This window comes from Enhydra lutris, unplaced genomic scaffold (genome assembly GCF_002288905.1).
Source record: "Enhydra lutris kenyoni isolate GAN:26980312 unplaced genomic scaffold, ASM228890v2 scaffoldscaffold26, whole genome shotgun sequence".
Taxonomy (NCBI): Eukaryota; Metazoa; Chordata; class Mammalia; order Carnivora; family Mustelidae; genus Enhydra; species Enhydra lutris.
The window spans coordinates 16,275,428-16,296,176 of NW_019154110.1; the positions used below are offsets into that span (position 1 = coordinate 16,275,428).

General features: G+C 42.1%; 1 protein-coding gene across 1 annotated transcript in view; it reads right to left on the reverse strand.

Annotated features, from left to right (window-relative positions):
* The window catches only part of LOC111151466 (ankyrin repeat and fibronectin type III domain containing 1), a 437,740-nt gene that overhangs the window by 92,111 nt on the left and 324,880 nt on the right, over positions 1–20,749 (reverse strand). Inside the window, exons 9-10 of the mRNA XM_022509473.1 lie at positions 4,170–4,267; positions 1,708–1,798 (exon numbers count right to left, since the gene is read on the reverse strand). Of these exons, the coding sequence (XP_022365181.1) occupies positions 1,708–1,798; positions 4,170–4,267 (189 nt within the window). The remainder of the gene's footprint in view (positions 1–1,707; positions 1,799–4,169; positions 4,268–20,749) is intronic.

Here is a 20,749-nt window from a genome sequence, read left to right on the forward strand (position 1 = left end):
GATGGGTTTAGGCTTGAATCCTGGCTCAGCCACATACAAGAGTTGAGACCTTGGGCAAGGCAACATCCTCTCTGAGCCCCAATTTCCTTATTAATAGAGGAGGAGGATAGCATAGCGGTTAAGGACAAGGGCCACAGGGTTTTGGCCCGACTTCAGTGCTTGCTGATTTTGTGATGTTTGGCTCTATGTATGTATGTGCCTCTATGTGACTAGTTCCCTTACCAGTATCATGGGACTACTAATAAAAACCACCTCAGTGGGTCTGTTATGATGATGAAATGAGTCTATCTATATAAAGTGCTTAGATTACTGCCCAGCATGTAGTATCTTATGTTGGCTCTGATGTTCAGAGTGATGCAGACAATGCAGGTGGGGGTGCTTATCCGTAAGACAGAACAGTCATGAAGGACTCCTGTGAGGATTCAGTGAGACACTGATGAAAGCCCATAACATGCCACCTGATTCATGGTTGATCCTAGGAAAAGGGCTGTTATAAAACATGAACAGTACATAAATATATACAAAAGAAAACTGAAGAGCCCACAATCTTATAACCCAAATATCCACTGTCAAAGTTGATAGTTATGTGCAGACAGGCCTATCTAATAATCATCAAACTCACAGCTTAACTATGTGAAAAAAATTTTTGCATTATGTTTTTACATAAAACCTAAAAAGTAAGAATTTCTTCCATACAATGCATTTTTTAAAACACCATTTTTAGTGGTTGCATTTTGTTCTGTAATGCCACTGAGTTAATACTGGATATTTGTTCTCCCTTGCATACATGGTTTCTCACTGTATTGATACAGTGCAACAGTGGGGATATTTGTTCATAATTATTTGCTGTGTTTGTTTCCTTAGGTTAGATTCTTAGATGTATAATTATGGGCTAAAATAAATGATGGTTCTAATTATGGCAAGTTGTGTCCCACAAAGGATGTAGCAGTTTGCACTCTTACAAGAAGCATATGATACCATTTTGAGCTATCACATTCATGAAGGTTTTTAAAAAATGAAAACAAATTCAGAGCAATAGGCTCACTATGCAGAAAAATCTATCATACGGTATATCTAGAGACATTTCTTCTGGTTGATTAAATTTTCTGGTTATAGAGGCTACTAAATATACCAGACATAAATTATTAATCTTCAAATAATTAGAAGAGGCTTTTGCTGGGGTTCTCAGCCACCACTACAATGTTATATATTATATTTGTAGCAGAGTGTGGAAGAGTGCCTGTTAGTAAGAAAGCATTTTCTTCTGACAGAATGTCAGATAAGTAAGATTTGCTATATCTCATTCTCCTATCAATTTGCTGTGGGTGAGGAGGTGAGAGCAGAGCTAGAATGGGCCAGCCACTCCTGCCATGTCACTCACAACATCCCCACAAAAGCCTTGGGAAAGGAAGGATTGGACTCCTTCTACAGATTCAGAATTTAAGGAACTTTTGAAGGCCACACAACTACTAAAAAGGTACCGTGGGTATCAAATTTGGTCTTGCTGGTTCCAGATTCCCTCTCTTTTAATTCCAGAGTTGCATTTCTGCAGAGGAATCATTCTTTACATGGCCCAGATGCTACTCTGTGGAAGTCTTGTCAGTCCCAAGCATTGGGGAGAGGGAATGGCAATGGTACCCTGAGGATGGATGAAGGGGTAGTTGGAGCCTGTGGCCAGGCTTGAGTGAGTTCACAGCTACCACCTACTAGAAGGTGAGGCACATGCCGGTACCGTGGTCTGAGCAGGTCCCCATCCTTTCATGTTATAAGCTGAGACTTGAACAAAATACTGTTGGCCCTGAAAAGTATCAAATAGAGAGAAGGTATGCATTAGGAATTGTACTGAATCACTTTTGCTTCAGAAGCAGATTCTTGTGTCTGATTAATAACTCATTGATCCACTGGGAAATCCACTAGCCATGCTTTAGCTTTCTACCTTTTCCTGACTATTACATTTATGTGTATATACAAAGATGTATACATACACATCTTTGGGGTGCCCTCAGTCTCTGTGAGCTTTCTTTTTTCAAAAATTGGAATCTCATAATTACCTTTCCTCCTCCCACTAAATTATACACTAATTATTAAAAGTCACACACAGGTCTGCCAGATTTACCCAAAACAGCAGTTCCTTACCTCTTTCTCCTTATTTTCCCCTCCCCAGAGGCAGTCACCATTACTTTTATTAGCTGATCAACTTGCTTTTAAAATTAACAAGTTACACTGAACATCTTTTCAGATTAGTACATCAAAGATCTGGTTCATTCTTTTAGTGGCTGCATAGTACTTCACTGTGGGCAAATACCGTTATTTAACCAGTCCCCCCTCTGGTGAACATTAAGATTGTTTCCACATTTTGTGCCACAGTAAATAATGCTGCAATGAATATCTTTACTCAGCTATTAAAACTTTCCAATTCATTCTTTGATTTCATTTCAATTTTAAAACCATCTTTAAAACAATGGCTAACATTCTTTAATGTTTTATGACACTAAAAATTTAGGAGTTTTTTTGTTTGTTTACTTAAAATCTTTTCAGATGTTTTGTATGATTTTGTATTTTTGCTTTGAGAAGTTATTTTCTCCCCCAGTGAACCCAAAGAGGCATTTTTGAAGCCAGCATTTGATAAAACATTCATTGCTTGTGAAAATTGTAAAATAGTGTTTGAGGTAAAAAACAAAACAAAACCAAAAAACAAAAAAACAACCACTTCTTTGTAGAGCTTTTGCTAGAAATTTTAATAATGTTGGCCTTACCATATTATAAAGTTATTTTTTTAACATTAAAGATAGGTTTCTAGGTACTTCGAGGTTATGGCGATTCTACAGAAGTGTCAGTCTCCTCCTAGGCTTTTATATGATTAGGATGGTGTCTGAATTGCTCTCATTGGACGACCAAATGGAAAAACTTAATCCCTATAAAAATTAGTTCAAATATTAGAGAAACTCACTGCCGAGAGTTTTCCATTTTTATCACAATATCACTTTTTCTTTTAAGCAAAGGAAATTCCCTGGGGTTCTCTTCTGGCCCTCTTCCATCATGCGAGCTATAGGGTTGGGAATCAGTCTTCTGCCGATAGCATCTCTTGGGGGCCACCCACTCAGGGGTTTGTTTGCTCTGGTAATCCACAGTTTTGGCCCCTGGTATAGACATGTGATTAGGACTAAAAAGTCAAGATTCTGTGGTGGTGACCCAACCACCAAGAATTCTATTAGAATAAGTTGGTTCAAACCTGAGATGCAACCTAGTACAGCTTTTTAATGCTGGGTTTCAGCTTTACACTTTACAGATAACCATTTTAAAGGACTAATCTTTTAGGAGAAGAGCAACAAAAACAAAATTCTCTCTCTCTGAGAAGGGTCTAAGATATTCACTATTTGAACTGGTGCAAAAAAATACAGGTTTGACTTAAGCATACTTTAAAAACTTCTCATTAAAAATGATTTTGATGATTGTTTTGCTGCATTTTAATTATTTGAGGAGATAAAGGTTTGTTCCAGTATGAACTGATTTGCTAGATGTTTTTATTTTTTGCATTTCATGTGCTCATATGGTTTATAGTTCTATAAATAATTAATGTTTGAGTTTAGATTGGTTAAACAAATAAGCACAGTTTGTTCCAGTTTTTCATTCACAGTTTAAATTGGTTCAGGTTACTAAGAAATGTAGTGCCACCATATATAGTTTCCTTTCTGTGAAAGCAGATTTAGATTTTTTTTTTAATCAAGGAGAAAGGATTTCTCTCAGGAAATTGTATGACTCCAATAGATGACTGATCTCAACCAAGCCTATGGGGGTGAGATCAGTTAGAGGAGGCTGTTATTTTTACCATCAGACAGGGAGTCAAAATTGGATCTCTCAGAGCCTTTGATCCCCCCCTAAAGATTAGACTGTGATCCAGAGAGCAGCAGCTTTCAAGGCTTGCATGAGGCCAGTCTTTTTCTGATCTCTAGAACATGGCAGCTTACAAAGTGGTTCATGCTGTCTGCTCACTCCTTTGTGGGGTTCAGATTATGGATACCAGACATATCACACTTAACGAGTGGCAGTTGTTGCCAGAGAACTGGGTGTTGGCAGTTGCTTCTAGAGGAGGCATTTGCTACCCAAATCCCAGCACAAACATCAGGGGCAGGGGAATGGGAAGCCTAATGGGAGGATCTGGCATTTACCGTTTTAAGTCCTGTGATCGTGCATCTCAGGGTCTGCAAGTTTTCCATGATGGTTTCTCCAGCCAAAGGACAGAAGTCTTTAGACATGCTCCATTCCACTGCAAGGAGAGACAGAAAGAGACAGCATGAAATTCACTCATATATCAAGAAGCATCACAGAAACTCTAGCAAAAGTGTCTCTCAAAAAACAGGAAGTTTACTCTCTTTTTCCTGTATTGGCACATCTCACAGTCTTCCTTGGGATAACAAGTCAGTTTCTAAGATCACAATTATTTTTTAAAACTAGAGAGGAAAATAGTCATTGAACGGTAATTAATATACCCTAGATAATACATACATGTATGTATCTGTGTACGTATGAATGTAGACACACACATGCTCAGACACACTATATGTAATAGTTCATTGTATATAGAAGATAAGTTACTAATTACATGGGGAAAGTGAAGGGTACACTAGGACATTCTTTTCTGTTAGCTGCCCAAGTCTGGTTTGGGCTTCACCATGCTACTGAAAGTGCTATTTCAAGGACCCAGGGACGTTCTTGTTCCAAATAAGGAAGCTTCCTTTCATTTCTTTCTGTGTTACTGGACACCTTCTTCTGGAAGCATTCTCTTCTTGTAGTGTCCCACATACTACTCCCCAGGCTCTCCTTCTCCTTGGTCTTGTCTTCCAGGCTTTTTCATTGGCTTGTCTTCAGCCTGAGGATTTGGGGTTTGTGGCTGAACTTCTTCAGTTCCCCCTCCACACCTGACATCACTGATGTGAGTGTTCATTCACAGTTCAACCTAACACCCAAATACTTATCCCCCATTTTACTGTGAAGCCATGTTCTTTTATAACATTTTCTACTGGTTGAGAAAACTGTGGTCAGGAAGGATAAATTGTGCCTCATCAGTATACAGTGTCCTAAGTGACAGTTTACCTGTGGCAAGGTTTAAGGCAGTTCTGAATGAAGCAGGAGCTTAAGGCACATGGAAGACAAGGCCTGCACATTCTAAACCTCATGATGACAAGCTATAGGATCTAAGATTTAAGTTACACTCTCTGTGACACTGAAGTACTTTGAAATGAAGCCGAACCATCCGTAAAGCCTGCTGTTTCTCTTGAGTCACACGCTCCTTTGCTTCAGGGCTGCTGCCCGTGTACCCTCGGCTTCTCCGTATGTTCTTAGGAATCTAACTCATTTTCCTCGTTCTCTAGAAATTGTTTTCCTAAAGTTCCTAGTGCTCTGATTGCAACAGCCTTTTCCTAGGACAGCCTGCTCCCTGGCCTTCCTGACGTTTTGCAGCCTTCTTCCCCCTCAGTTTTGGTTGCACCCTTTCTTCCTATCTCTGACCCCTTTTTCTGGGCTCTCCCTGGTTCCTCCTTTACTTCTCCCTTTGCTGTGATGTTCCTTGGGGGTTTGGTTTTGGCTCTTTTCTTGCTTCACATGCTTATTCTGGGCAGTGACCTTATTCACTCTAATGCGCTAACAGTGGCTTTCAAAACTGTAATTCTAGGTCCAGTCTCTCTCAGGCTCTCTCAGGCCTCTTCTGAGGCCTAACTTCCTCCTGGAGATCTTCATGTGAGTGCCCGCTAGTACTTCTCTTTGCCAAAATATGTGTCTCCTCTTGTTTTCTCAGTTTTAGCTCATGGCATTGCCATATACCCACTCACCCAACCCCAAATCTCAGAGCATCCTTGCTTCCTCTTTTTCTCCAGTTCTGCATGATCAGTTGATTACTAAACCCAGAGGTTCTGCTTTAAAATGTCTCCCATTAAGTTTCCCTCTTCCCCTCACACTGAACTTATTCTAGAGCAGGACTTTATAATCATGTGCATCAGTCTGCAATTTTTTTTTTTTTTTTGCAAGGAGGTGTAGGCCTGATTGATTAACTGATCAACTCTCCTAAGTTGATTTTTCTGTTCATCTTCTTATCTTTATATACAACCATGTAACACAGCATGAATTATATTTTAAAAATGTAGATCTCATTATTTCATTTCTCTGCTTAAAGTCTTTTCATACTGTTCAGCTGCTTTCAAAATAAAATGAAATGTTAGGGTCCCTGGGTGGTTGAGTGGGTTAGGCGTCTGCCTTTGGCTCACGTTGTGATCTCAGGGTCCTGGGAGCGAGCCCTGCATTGGGCTCCTTGCTCAGTAGGGAGTCTGCACCTCTCTCTCCCTCTGCCCTCCCACCTGCTCATTCTCTGTCTCAAATAAATAAATAATCTTTAAAAAATTAATCCAAAATGAAATGAAAGGCATTTAATTAACAAGGCATTCTCTACTATCCTCATATCCTACCATGTCTCACAGCAAAGTCTTTGCTCTGTAAGTCCCTGTTACCTGGTTATTCTGGGTACTTTTCTGTCTTTGTGTCTTTTGCTCATCTTCCAACCACTGCTTGGTGAAACTCTACTAATCTGTTGGAATCTAGCAAAGTAAACTCTAAATTCCTCAGGAATAATTAAATACACCTGTTTCTATGCTCCCAAAGGCCTGTATTCATATGAAAACAAGATTTATTACACACATATTATGCTTTACTGTATGTACCACTTTCTCTGGTTAGACTGGGACAAATCTGAGAATAGGAGAAACACCTTTCCCTCTCTCCTCTAGTATATTGATTTGTGTCTGGTGCATAGAATGTGCTTCCTAAATATTTTACAAATCAAATATATACAATTTGATTATATGCATGGACACACACACACCCCCAGGGTAGACCGGTTTTTCCAACAAGAAGGTATTTTTCTTCCTGTGAATCCTCTTTCTCCAGTCCCTTGCCCTTTGAAGTTCTGAGACATGTTGTAAAATGTTAGAATCAAATTATTAAGATTATATGTTAAATCTCACATTAGGCCTATACTTCCTTACAAATGTATATTCTAAAACATTTATTATACACATTATATATATATATATTTATTTATATTTATATATGTATGCATTTTTATTTATTTATATTTATATATATATGTATGCATTTTTTTCCAAAATATTTTATTATGCTTATGAGTTACTAGCTCTGAAGAAGCCAGATCTCTAAAAGTCAGCTTAGACTTACTGTTGCATATAACTAGCTAAAGAAAAAAAAGGAAATCACTGAAGACCTCACCAACAAAACGAAATGAAAGTCAGCAATAAATTTGCAAGGATATTTAGAAGCAAGGAATACAGAAAAATTCTGTAAACAGAAACATCCCTGGTCACCACTGGGACATGCATCATTGACTGACGTGGAGGAGCTCCAAGTGGAAAGTGAGAGTCAAGGGTTTCTGATTCCAGGCTGCAGGTTTGGGGGGCTACCTAAAAAAAGATTTTGGGATTAGTGAGAGTACCTCCAAAGGATTAATGACAAGTTTCTTGAATATACAGTATTTAAAATTTGAAAGAAACTACTTTTTAGTAACACTGTTCATGTTCTATTGAAATGTGTTTTACAAAACATGTTTCAGGTGGAAAAGAGGACCCTAGTTTCTTGAAAAACAAAACAAAGAACAGCTTTGTAAGGAGATACGGTCTGCTTTGGAAGTTAATGGAAAGTTTTAAGCATTTAAGTGTAATTAGATCTCATAACCTGAAAGAAGATTCACATGGAAGGGAAAAAATCCACATTGGAATGGACAGTCTGTTCTGGGACAACCAACAGTCTTTTCCTTCAATGTACTTCGTTGGGTTGGTGGACCCTTTTGACATGAAGAGAGGAGCTTGTGGTCATTTAAAAAACAAGGGAGGGAAATAGAGTGAGCAGGAATCACTTTGAAAGCCCACTGAGAATTCTAAGAAGGCAACTTAGCATGGTCTCTCTGGAAAGTTATGTGTAGGTAGTTTAAAGACTTACTATTAAAGCCATGAGAAAATCACTTATAAGCCTGCTCTAAATCCCTGAAGGACTGGGGCCATGTATATGCAGTTTAAAACTGTAGAAGACTTACAATTTTAAGATAAAGATCAGGGTAACTGTTTCTACTTAGGTCTGGGAAATCGAAGCAGGGTTTAATCATGCAATGGCTCATAGCAGTTGAATATTAGCAAGAAAGGTACCAGACAAAACCTAGGTGTTAGTATTTCTTAAAATTTGGCTCTGGCTCAAGCTGTGATTCACTATATTTATATCAAATAACTATGCATATTTTAAATATGACGCTTTATTATTTTAACAAATACTTCATTTTTATCTAAGCTATAGCAAGTAGAGTCATTTGGGAAGGAGAATTCTAGCTGAAAACCTCTTTTTACTGGATAGCAGCTATAAAAACCACATGGTGAAAGCTTAAGAAAAAGAGCTCCTGAAGTTCCAGCCTTGTCACCTGAAGTCTACAATGTGAGGAGAGAAGTGACAGAATCAGTGCAAGAGTAGAAAATTCATGACTAGAAGTGTTAGGATGCACAGGCAGGACAAAGTCTACAGCGACGGTACATTTCCAGCTTCATGGCATAAGCTCTGTGAATAATATGCCCTGCTTTGGCCAATTACTCAATCTTAACCTTTCAGGTCAGTTTCTTGAGCAGTAAAGACCCCACAAAAATAAAGGCATGAAGAGATAACATTACAGGGGCGCCTGGGTGGCTCCGTCGGTTAAGCATCCGACTCTTGATTCAATTCAGGTCATGATCTCAGGGTCTTGGGATGGAGCCTCGTGTTGGGCTTCCATGCTTAGTGTGGAGCCTGCTTAAGATTCTCTCTCTCTCCCTTTACCTCTGCCCCTCCCCACTCATGCTCTCTCTCTGTAAATAAATAAATCCTTAAAAAAAGAGAGATCAACATTGCTGTAGTGTCTAATTAATTTCTACTTAATTGATAACAAACATCGAAAACCTACTGTTGTCCAGCTTCTCCCTCAAAGCCCAGAGCTGCTTTCTCCTGTGCACACGTCAGGAGAAGCATACTGTAAGAGGTCTACTCTTGCTGCTTGCCCATGCCCTGCTCGAACCCCCCACCTTTAGCCTTATGTCACTTGACTTCAGCCCCAACGTTTTGCTGTTTTTTCTCTCTTGGTATGCTCTCCTCTTCCCCAAAATTTTCTTCCCCTTCATTCAAATGGGAGTGGTTCAAAGTCCCTTCCTTTCCACAGCTTTCCTTGATCTTCCAAGGGAAGCTCCTTTGCCAGTTTTCCCATTCTGTCACATTGCACTTGCTTCATTGTTTTGTATTCATTTTCTAAGAGATCTGCCTCCTCTGTCTTCTGTTAAGTTCTTTACGATCAGGGAGTGTGATGGATTAATTGCAGTTTACGAAGCACCTGTCTGGGCACGTAGGACAGCACAGGTGGCTCAGTAACTGGTGAGTGAATTGATTACTTGATTCTTGACTTTGGAGTGCTTCAGGTCTCAGACAGAAATCTGACGCTGGTCCATAAAGAATAAGAAAACAGTGTCAGAATAGAAAAAAGACAGAAAGAACACAGAAGTTGCTTGAGCTGCCCAGTAAGTGGTTGAGATGGAGATTAATTCCTGGCCTCCAGATTCTCAGCATCCCAGACTCTTCACTTGTCTGTACTGCTGCTCAGAAACCAAAAAAACAAAAGTTTATTTCCTGTTCCCTATCAGCACTTCAATGGAACCAAAACGGCATTCTTACTGGCCACACTCACCCCGGCGCCTTAGCTAATGAACGGAATTTGGCTAGACTGCCCAGCCCAGCACCAGAGCATTATGAAATCTTCCCTGATCCATCTAATTGTGTAGTTTCTAACCTTTGAGGCCAACCATAGCACAAGAGGAAGAAAGAGGGAGTGAGGGACGTGCTGAGAAACCCAGAAAGAGATCAAATACAGTCCTTTATAGAGATGAGAAAATGTGTCTTGCCGAAGCATGAACCCACTCAACACTTGTGGGTTTTAAATTGGGAACTGACGTGAAAACTCTGGATCTGGGAATTCTGTTTAGCTCTGGTAAAATACGAGGTCAGAGCTGCTTGCATTTTTTATTTTAAATTCCCTTGACAGTCCTAGGAGTTGGGGCATGCATTACTTCCAAACAAGAATCTTTATTGTTTGCATAGCACACAGTCTTCCAGTTAATTAGAAAAACATTTTTTCCCCAAATTAAATTTCCCTAGAAAAACAATGATTTAAATTAAGGGCAAAGAATTTTTTTTTTTTTTTTTGACACTAGTAAAGCCTTCCTGCACCCACTACTTCTAGAAGATTAAAAGCAAAGTTGGAATCAGAAAGCTATATTCATTTATTTTATGGTCAGATTTGGTAGCCACAAAAATAACATGTCCCTGTCTGTGTATGGTGTGTACTGTCATCATTTTACCTGCTACACGGCCGAGTGACACACAGATACTGACCAGAAGCAGGGATGTCTAAAATTCAGTGCTTTGAAAAGTATGTAAGCACTGTAAGTAACCGCAGTCTGATCTAGTTGCACTTTTATTTCCCTCCTATTACGGCTCTTATACAAATTTATTCCTTCTCTTAATCCCCTTGGCCTTCTAAATGAAAGGTGTCATCATTTGTTTGATTCTTTTTTTTTTTTAAGTAATGTATCTTTTTTTTTTTTTTAAGATTCTATCTATTTATTTGACAGACAGAGAACACAAGCAGGCAGAGAAGCAGGCAGAGAGAGGAGGAAGCAGGCTCCCTGCTGAGCAGAGAGCCCGATCCGGGACTCGATCCCAGGACCCTGGGATCATGACCTGAGCTGAAGGCAGAGGCTTTAACGCACTGAGCCACCCAGGCGCCCCCCATTTGTATGATTCTTACTATTACTAATAGTTTTTAACTCTCTTTCCAAGCCTACCATGAAATGTTTGTTGAATGAATACCAGTTCTCCAGGGGCCGAGGTGCAGCCGGCCTTCACCTTTCACGGAGCTTCACCTCTCATTTACTTTGGACACTTAACCCTGTGTGCCTCCAAACAAAACTGCCTTCAGTAATTTCCGCAGTTTGGGGCTCAGAAAGTCTGAATCGTTGGCACCGTTAGGGTTAATGGAAGCAGAAATAATCCCCAAGCCTCCGCTCATATAGAAATCACTTTTCTCTTTACATTTATAGGATATCTTTCCTTGGTAGATTTACCTCTTGGTTTTCCTAGAACATTAAACTAAGAGGTAGGAAGGTCATGGATTTATCACAAAGTACAGAGTACAAAATCCACTCATCATGGCACACTGAAGACGAGGTGGCCTGATAGGGTGGCTTTGAGAGGCGGCACAGATAGGGAGACAGACCATGTCAGGGCTTGGCCCTCAACCATGTCTGAATGGGATAAATGCAGCAGGGCGCCGGGGTTGACCCAGATAGCTTACAAGAATGGACTGTTAAAATTTCAGGAATTTTGCAAGCTAGTGTTTAAGCACAGCCATCAAGAGAAATTAAATTATATGAACTTAAATATATTAAAGACAAAGACTAAATATTTAAAACTCATTGCTCCCTGTTTCACTGCATTTTGCTATTATTTGTGCTCTCAAGGTTACTGATATCTGTGGTACCTAAATAGTGGAAATAATACATAATGCTGCACCAGTGCACATCTCTTTCCAGTCATTTCAGTGACATTATGTTGGTAGCTTGAATTTGGCTAAGTTGGAATACTTACACCATAAAAATCAGAAATCAGGTCTTGATTTATTTTGTGAACTGTGAAGATCAGGTATTGGCAAACTACAGTTCCATGAGCTAAATCCAGCCCAAGTCTGGTTTCGTACAGCTCAGGAACAGAGGATGGTTTTTGTTTCTACATTTCTAAAAGGCAGTGGAACACACACGGAAGAATATGTGACAGAGACCATATGTGGCCCACAAAGCCTAATATATTTCCTTTCTGGCCTTTAGCAGGAGGAACGTGCTGATCACTGGTCCTGACTTAAGAAAGTGATCAAGAAAATGTCAGTAATTCAGGTTATAGGTTTCTCTGGCTGTCTATTGCGAATAGCACAAAAAAACCCTGTGGAAATATTCTTCCAGTACTCAAAAATTGTTACTTGACTGGACAGAGAAGTTGCCTTGTGCCACTGATGAATGAGTGGAGTTCCACCATAAACCTTTGTTGTTTCTCCTTGTTTTACTTCCTTAAAGTAAATGAAAACCTCCACCAACACTTAAATGGCAACTGTATTCACCCATTAACTGCGGCTACAGGCTGGCTTACAGATTCGAGAGTTTGATAAAAATAAATGAAAGCGTTTTGGGTGAATCAACAGGCTATAAGAAACTTACAAAAAAGTATTATATAGGGGCGCCTGGGTGGCTCAGTGGGTTAAAGCCTCTGCCTTCGGCTCAGGTCATGGTCCCAGTGTCCTGGGATCGAGCCCCACATCGGGCTCTCTGCTCAGCAGGGAACCTGCCTCCTCCTCTCTCTCTCTGCCTGCCTCTCTGCCTACTTGTGATCTCTATCTGTCAAATAAATAAAATCTTTAAAAAAAAAGTATTATATATTTTATTATGATGATTTGAAAATTGTGTGCTATATATCCTCTCTATCAATAAAATGTATAATAGTCCTAGGTGGACGTATACACACACACACACACGCAGGCACAGACGCCTCCCCACCCCCTGCTGAGAGCCAGTTGTTACACATTTACCATCATCCCACTGAGTGCATGCCAGGTGCTTGCTCAGATAGACTCTAAAGGTGGATGTATCCTGACCAGCAGGGCACAGTGTCAGGGGGCAGCACATGTCTTAGGCAGAAACTGGCGCAGCACACAGCCTGCGGGACGGGCATCCATGGCCTTAACTGCAACCAGGATGGCAGAGTCAGGGCCTGCCCAGCAGAAACCTGCATGTTGACAGCAGGTAGGACAAAACATAGCAGTTCAGTACTTCTGATGGTGTGAAAGAGCTCCACTCCTAAACTGGATTATCTGGGCTTCATTATTATTATATTCTTTATTCTGCTTTATTATACATTAATACTATATTTTACTTCGTGATTCTCTGTGCTCTATGTATGGGTACTTTTGAGACACTATGGACTGAAAATAGGCACATGGGTCATTAATTCAGACAGACTTTAAACTCTTCCTTTCTCCCTGGAACACTGCCATATCCTTGAGTTACAGGATGTCCAGAGAGATTTTCACTTGTTTTTGACTACTGTTCGAAGGCTGCAGTGGTTGGAGCTGAACAATAGCACAGACTCAAAACCAAGTGACAGAGAGCTGAGCAGTGCTGTCTCCCCTCCAGCCTTCCTCCCAGAACAGGCACCTCTTCCACAGGGGAAGGGCCCTTCTCCTGCTCAGCTTCCTGAGATACTGAGATTTTTGTGTTGTTGTATTCCCAGGAGAGAGGTGCCTTTCTTGCCTGCAGGGATGAGCTCTGGGAAGCTACTTGACATTTCTAAAGGGCACAAAGGGAAGCACAGTATCAGCTGTCTGATTTATACACACAGAGTCCAAGATATGTGGCCAGTTCACAGCTTTCTAAATCCTTCTGGGCCCCCAGGGAATTAAAATAACCAGCTACAGGGGCAAAAGCAACCACATTCCAATCCTCAGCAGACTCAGTGTCTTCCTTCAGATGCAGGTGCTCTTAGCTGGTGGGCTGTTCTTTCACGCTCTGGCTGTGCCCATTTCACCACTCCATGCTTCTCCTTATCACTTTAAGTGATTAAAACCCGTGAAGGCAGGACCCATGCCAGGTGGATCTCTGGACACCCAACCCCCTCTCTGTCATACAAGCACGGAATAGGAGCTCGGATGGAGCAGGTCTGACTTCTGTGTGGGTGCTGACAGGTCGGGCACAGTCCCTATAGTTACATTTGGCTTCCTGTGAACTACAAAATAAGGACTTCTTCGCCAGGCATTTAACCTCATTTCTGAGCCTTATTTCCCATGACTCCCTACATTTCCCCCGGAAGGAAGGAAAGAAAAACTAACACTTAATGAAAATCTGCCAGCCTGTTTTACAGATAATTTCATCATTTCTTTCTTACAATAGTCCTCTGAGATGGACCAAGTCACTTGTTTAGCATCCTTCCAATTTAACCAGTGGCAGAGCCTGTCTGTGTGAAACCCAAACTCACCTACAGCTTCCTCTTGCATCTGGAATCACACCCTTGCCTTTGCCCTGGCCGGCAAGGCCCTGGGGGACCTGAGCCTTCTCCGTCTTTCAGCCCCTGCCCCATCACTTGCTCTCTTCTCCCTGACTGTCTGGTCTTCAAACATATCAGGCTTCTTCCTCTCACATAGACTCTTCATTTTGCCAGAAAGGTTCTTCCTCTTTTCTGACTTTCTAAGTTCTTTGATTTCATGAATCATCCCTTCCGTTTCCTTCAGCAGTCGGTGTAATGTCACTCCTGTGTATAAGCCTTCTCTGATCCCAAGGTAACATGAAGTCCCTGTTCTGTCTTTCAGACCATATACCATCCCTGTGGAGCACTATGTGAGCTCCAGGTGGACACAGACTGTGCACCTACACAGCTGGCACATGCCACAGCATAGCGGAGGGTGGTACGTGCTCACGGAATCCATGGCAGATTGTGGGCCAGCAAGGGTGCAGGGATACCGAGAGGCAAGTGATGTGGTCCGTGGTCTCAAGGAGCTTAGAGTTTCATAGAAGTTTACAGATGAAGAGAGGAGGTTTGGAGAGTTAAAGTCTGTCTCAGACCAAAGTTCCTTCCCCATCACCATGCAGACTCTTAGGAAACAAGTTGTCTTTACAGCTTGATCTCTCTCCCATCTCCTCTTGTCAAAAACCTATCCAAGTGAGAGAGGCCCAGGCTCCTTCCACAGGAGCTCACGCTCTCTGATTTCCAAGAGTAACTGTATCTATTATTCTTCCTGATATGAATACTCTCTGTTTTGTATTACAGTGACTTACGCACGTGTGTTTTCAGCTCTACTTGCACAATGTATTTCAAACTGGCCTCCTTTCCATTTCTTTTAACTCCATTATTGTCACTCTTGTCCACATCCCCATTGTTCCACACAGGTACTCTGTGACCGTTTCAGAGCCTAACTGGTCTTTCTGCCTCTGTGCCCTGCCATCACCAATCCACAGATGCCAGAATAGTGTCTTCAAAGCATGAATTATATCACAGTACTCTCTGTCACTCAAACCTCCTAAGTGCCCTTGGAATAAAACCCTAACTCCTTAATGGAGTCTATAGCAGGAGTGGGCAGGTAGGACCCGTTTTTGTACCCATTTTTGCCTGTTTTTGTACAGCCTGTGAGGTAAGAAAGGTTTCTATGCTGAGGAAAAAAATTATTTTGTAACATGAAAATTATGTGAAATTCATGTCTCAGTGTCCATAAATAAAAGTTCACTGGAACACAACCCACTCATTATTTTGCATCTCGTCTTAACGGTGGAATTGAACAGTTGCAGTCCAAACCACGTGCCCACAAAGCCTAACATGTTTACTGACACTTTGTAGAAAGAGTTTACAGACCCCTCGTCCGCACAGAGTCATGACATGACTCCTTTCTGTGAAACTCCCTGTTATTTTCCCAAATTTCCTTCATCCGCACTCGCTGCATCTCTAACTTCCCGAGTTATTTCTACCAAGTTCATCCTCTGCCTCACTCTTATACATTATCCTCTGTTGTTTTGTTGTTAGTATTTATCATATTATCATAATCTGGAAGTACTTATTAGTTTACTTGCTTATCCAAGAAAACATGAGCTACATGAGCTGGTCTGCTTTTCCTCACTGTATCCCCAGGACCTACAAGAGGATAGACACATTGTAGGCATTCCAAAAATTGTGTGAAATGAGTATTTATCTTCCCTGTTAAGTTCTTCAGGGAAGACACTGGGTCTGACTCATTTCTGCAACCCCCACACTGGCCCACATTGTGCCTTGTATGGAGTAATATTCCCAAAATAGCTCCTGGCCGAATAAAATGCCACTTTCTCTTCCTCCTGGGATGGAGAGAGGAAACATTTGCTGTCAGCAAGACCCCAGGAAACAATCAAACATGTGCAGCATCTTTTTCACTTTATCCAAACTCCATTGTTTGAGGTCACATTTTAAGGAGGGGCCATTGAGTCCAGCATATTCCTCAGGGAACTGTGGCTCTGGGTATATCAAGTGTCCGGTAGAGGATGTTTTCAGCTGATGGGGAGTTAGGCTAGGTGTTTTCTGATGATGGGAAAGAACCACTGGCCAAAGGTAAGTTTGGCAGTTTTTCCTAAGAAAATTACTCTTAATTGTTGTTTTAAAGGTAATAGGTTACCTTTAAAAATAAAGCATGTATAAAATGTGACCAAAAAAAGATCAAAAGGAAGTCCTGAATTAAACAAGAACAGATAATGGTTTATAGGAAGCTAATGCTTAGGGATCTTTAGAGGATCCTGGGGAGACGTCTGTTAATATCTACCCGGGAACCGTACTTCACTCCTAAATATTTCACTTAATCCTCCTAACAATCCCACATGGTAGGTAATATTTTTCTCATTGGACAGCTGAGGAAACTGAGACTCGAACTTTTAAACAACTGGCTCAAGACCACACAGCTTGTCAATGGAGAGTCTGGACTTGAACCTTTGTCTGTCTTGTCTGCTTCCCAAGCCCATAAGAGGAGAAAGGGATAAATGGACTGGCAGCCATACTGAGGTCTTTTAAGCGAGAAAAAGCACCAACTGTGAAAAGCCTGCAGAAAGTATTTGCAATATTTGACTTCTGAGGGAACCTAAGGCAGGGGCTCCTGGTTGGCGCCTCTGTCCCTTTTTCCCAAGGGCCAGCGTTGCGTCTAATACTGTGGTTTCCTTGTTGTGGTTTCAAGAGGGAGAGAGAGTTGGGGGAAGTAACCGTGGAGCAGAACAATGGATTGTACTGATGCTGGCCCTGTGAGTCTCATGGAGGTGTTCAGTATTTTCATGTCAGCTACATGTGGCTGTGGCGGCCAAGGTAAGTACTGATTTAAAAAAATAAACAAACAGCAGTGCAAACAGTCTCAGAAGAGTCATGTAAATGGCTGGCATATAATTTGAGCCTGGTTCATGTTCTAGAACTCCACCTGTGCCAAATCTTCCTCCCTCTCCCCTCTACGATAGCCTATCCTGACCCTCCCCAGTCCTGCTCTGTTTCTGGCTAGAGACACTGGGTCCGAGGTGAGAGAGGATGGATGACCTGGGAATGAATCAGCTCCATAGCAGGAGTGATCTCCAAGATCCAAAGGAGTATGTGGGAGAACAGAAATAAATAAGAACGGACAAGACCTCCTTGGGAGCAGTCAGCTACAGTCCTCCTCCCTTTGTCTCACCAAGGGGAATGTGCTGTTTGGCTGCTTCCCTTCTGTATTTGTCTTCACATTCTACTGTAAATTACTGAACAAGGTGCCTGATTGATCCTGAAAAATCCAATCTGTAGATTTTTTCCCATCAAGGGAAACATAGGCCTTCTAGAGCTTCCCAGGGAGACAAAGAGTCCTGTCTTCCATTCCCAGACTCAGCTTCCGTTTCTATATGGATGACCAGAATGGCTGATGTTGAGGGCACAAACCTCAGTATGCCCACTTGGGGGTTCTTTACTTAGGGACCAGGAATTCCAAATGGACATCAGGGGAGCAAAGAAAACCCTTCATATAATAAGCGATTTAAATGTATATTTCCCCCCAGATCCCTATGAAAAGCTACACATTATAATGCACAATGTATATCCTAGCTTGGGCTTTTTAAAGGGCTTAACTACTTTTCTTGGGGGTAGTCCTATAGTTATCTTAATTTTCTTTGTTGCCTTTTGGTTTTACATTTCTACTTATATGGGATGTATCTAAATTTTCCGCATTTACAAAACATATTTGGGCCAGTGGTTTGGATCTAAGATATATACTGCTGACTATCTTCCAGCTTATCTGTTTAATGGGCAGATTCACCCGTGCCTTTTATCTTGGTCCATGAGAGCAACTGGCACCTAGCAGAATCCTAGTAATGATGTCTTAAATGAATAAATGCAATAATTTAATAAAGAATACTCTTGTCACAGTCACAGTTACAAAGGAAGAACAAGACTGCTATTTTGCAAGTGGTCTCAAAAGAGGTCCACCCACTGTGGGGAGGATGAAGGTGAGAAGCTCTTTAGATTTTGAGAAGTCTTTTATCTACTCTAAGATAACAAGGTGGGGCAGGAAAGTCATGGCAATATTTAAACCTTAGGAGCAAGGTACTAGACCATAAACTGAGGAAAAGAATTATCTGGACTCACTGCAGTGAAATGCACATAACATAGTCTCAGTAAATAGGAGAATTTATTGCATTTTCTATCTATTGGCTCAGTATGCAACACCAGCCTCATTGCTGACATATTTGGGATAAGAAGTCAAATCCAACTTTCCATCTACTGCTGTTTGGTGGATTGATTTGTCATACTTTTACTGACTCCCTAGGAGGGACCAGATGTTCCAAAGTGCTGGGGACAGGATTATGAATGAGGTCTGATCGTAGCCCTCAAGACAGGAACAGTCCAATGGGGGCAATGGACAAGTCACTACAAGGTTCTAATCAGTGTGATGGGTGCTGTGAGAGAGGCAGGCTCAGAGTGGAGGCGCCCTCAGCAGTCTGGGGAGGGGGTGGCTAGGGGCAGCCTTCTGGACAAGCTGGCTCCAGGCAGAGTCCTGAAGTGTATGTAGGTCTGCTGAGGGAAGAGTGGTCAGAAGCATTCCAGGTAGAGGTCGCTGTGTGTACAAAGGCACAGAATCATGCTGTAGTTGGGGTACTAGGGGTCAGTTATGGGGAACAGGAGAAGAGGTGAGGTGGGATGGGAGTGTGATTTTAAGCAAAGAGGAGTTTTGACAGAGTGGCAAGAGCTCATCATGCTAACATATCTTGAAGGCATTTTGGAGCTACTGATAGAAAGCATTTTAGAAAGAGCACTCTTGTAGCATGTGGGAGAAAAACTGGAACGGTGAAGGCTGTGGCCAGGGAGACCAGAAAGATTAGTGCCGTGACCCACGGAAGACGGAACAGCAGCTCGGGGTTGGCCTTATCTTCACTCTTTGCTTGACTTCCTGTTATCCGCCAAGAGACAGCTTTTCCCATTCACTGAGGCATCTATGAGCTAAAGTTTTAGGTAAACCCAAAGACTTGGCATCTCCTGCTCTTATGGAAGTCGTGAATACTGGACTTCAGCTACATTTCTCTTTTTAACTAAGAGCTGTTAACAACACTGTATATTTTTAAACTTCCAAATCAAATATCGTGGTCATATCAAAAACCTTGCTCCCCCGGCAGGTGTATGTAACTGGTCTCCGCTTTACTCAGCGCTCCGCTGCAAACGGTAATAAAAACACTGACCTCTCATTGCTCATTTCATATTTATGAAGCTGTCACCATCTCTGTTTTACACATGCAAAACAGAGGTGGTTGGATCTGAGGTGAGCTGGAATCCACTTTGACAGTAGTTTTTTTGGGGGAGGCTTTCATCCTTAAATAACTTTCAAAACACTAGGTGCCAAGAGATCAAAGAAATGTGGTTTCTGTGGGGGCTGCCGACACTGTTATTTCCCCCACAAAAGTTGTCCCTTCGATCAGCCTTATTAGGAACTAGAACCAAAGCCCCTTTCCGCACAAGCGGACCCAAGCCCCCTGGGCTGTTCGTTCACGCTGGTTCCTCTGCAAGGAATCCAGGTAAGAGACAAGGGAGAAGAAGGAGCTCAAGAAAGTCGGACTGTGGCTGGTACTTTTCTACTTCTCCTCTCAGGAAGAACAGCTTAAAGAGTTCCACGGAATTTTTAATTTGCGATAATTTCCTTCACAATTTTCTTATTTGATTCACCTTGTTGTGCATGGTTCTCATTTTAGAGGTGAGGTCACAGGCTCTGTGAGATTGAGTGTGCTGTCAGAGGCCACACGCTAGCCATGAATGGGAGGGGCTGATTCTGAGTCCAGGTCTGTGTCAGCTCCAAATCCGGGGCCTCTGTCCCTCACGGTTAAGGAAACTGCTGGAGGTCCTGAATGGTGAGGAAAACAGCAGCTGCTGAGAAGGAGGCATCAGCGGTGCCCAGGTTTGTAAGTTTTGATTTTGAGGAATTCTGTCAGGCGATCCTTCTGAACCTTCAGCTAGCTATCAGATGAAGGTACAGTTCCACAGAGCACTTTTGTTCCACAGTGAGGGGTAGGGCGTGGTGCCTTTGGCACCCCAAGGGGCTTGCCCTCAGTGCACCGACCCACTGCCCTGCAGGGCCCTGGGAAAACATGTAGCATTTAGATTCTGAAGGGTTTTGATACACCTTCCTTTCAAGTGCACATCGGAGGGACCAGTTCTGAAGCTGCTCAGGCTCTTCACCTTCATTAAGGGTAATGCTGCACTTCAGCGACACTTTTCATGTAGGAGCCAACACTGTTGTGAGCATCATTCATGCTGGAAAGGTATATGCTGGCCGATGGGGATATAAACATGAAAAGGACCTCTTCCTTGCATCGGGACTCACAGCCCCGCAGGCAGATGGATAAAGATGCAGGCAGCTGTAGTAGGACATGATGCTCCCTGTCACAGGCAGGTGAGCAAGGTGTCCAAGTTCTGAGGACCAACAAAACCGGGAGGGGCACAGGACAAGGGACAGTGATGTCTGGCCTGGGTTTTCCAAAGATCAGGTAAGATTTGGCCACACAGAGAAGGGCATTCCGGGGAAGGAGACTGAGGGGTGAAAAAGTGGGCATGGTAGGGTAAAGGAGGGATGGTCTGAGGC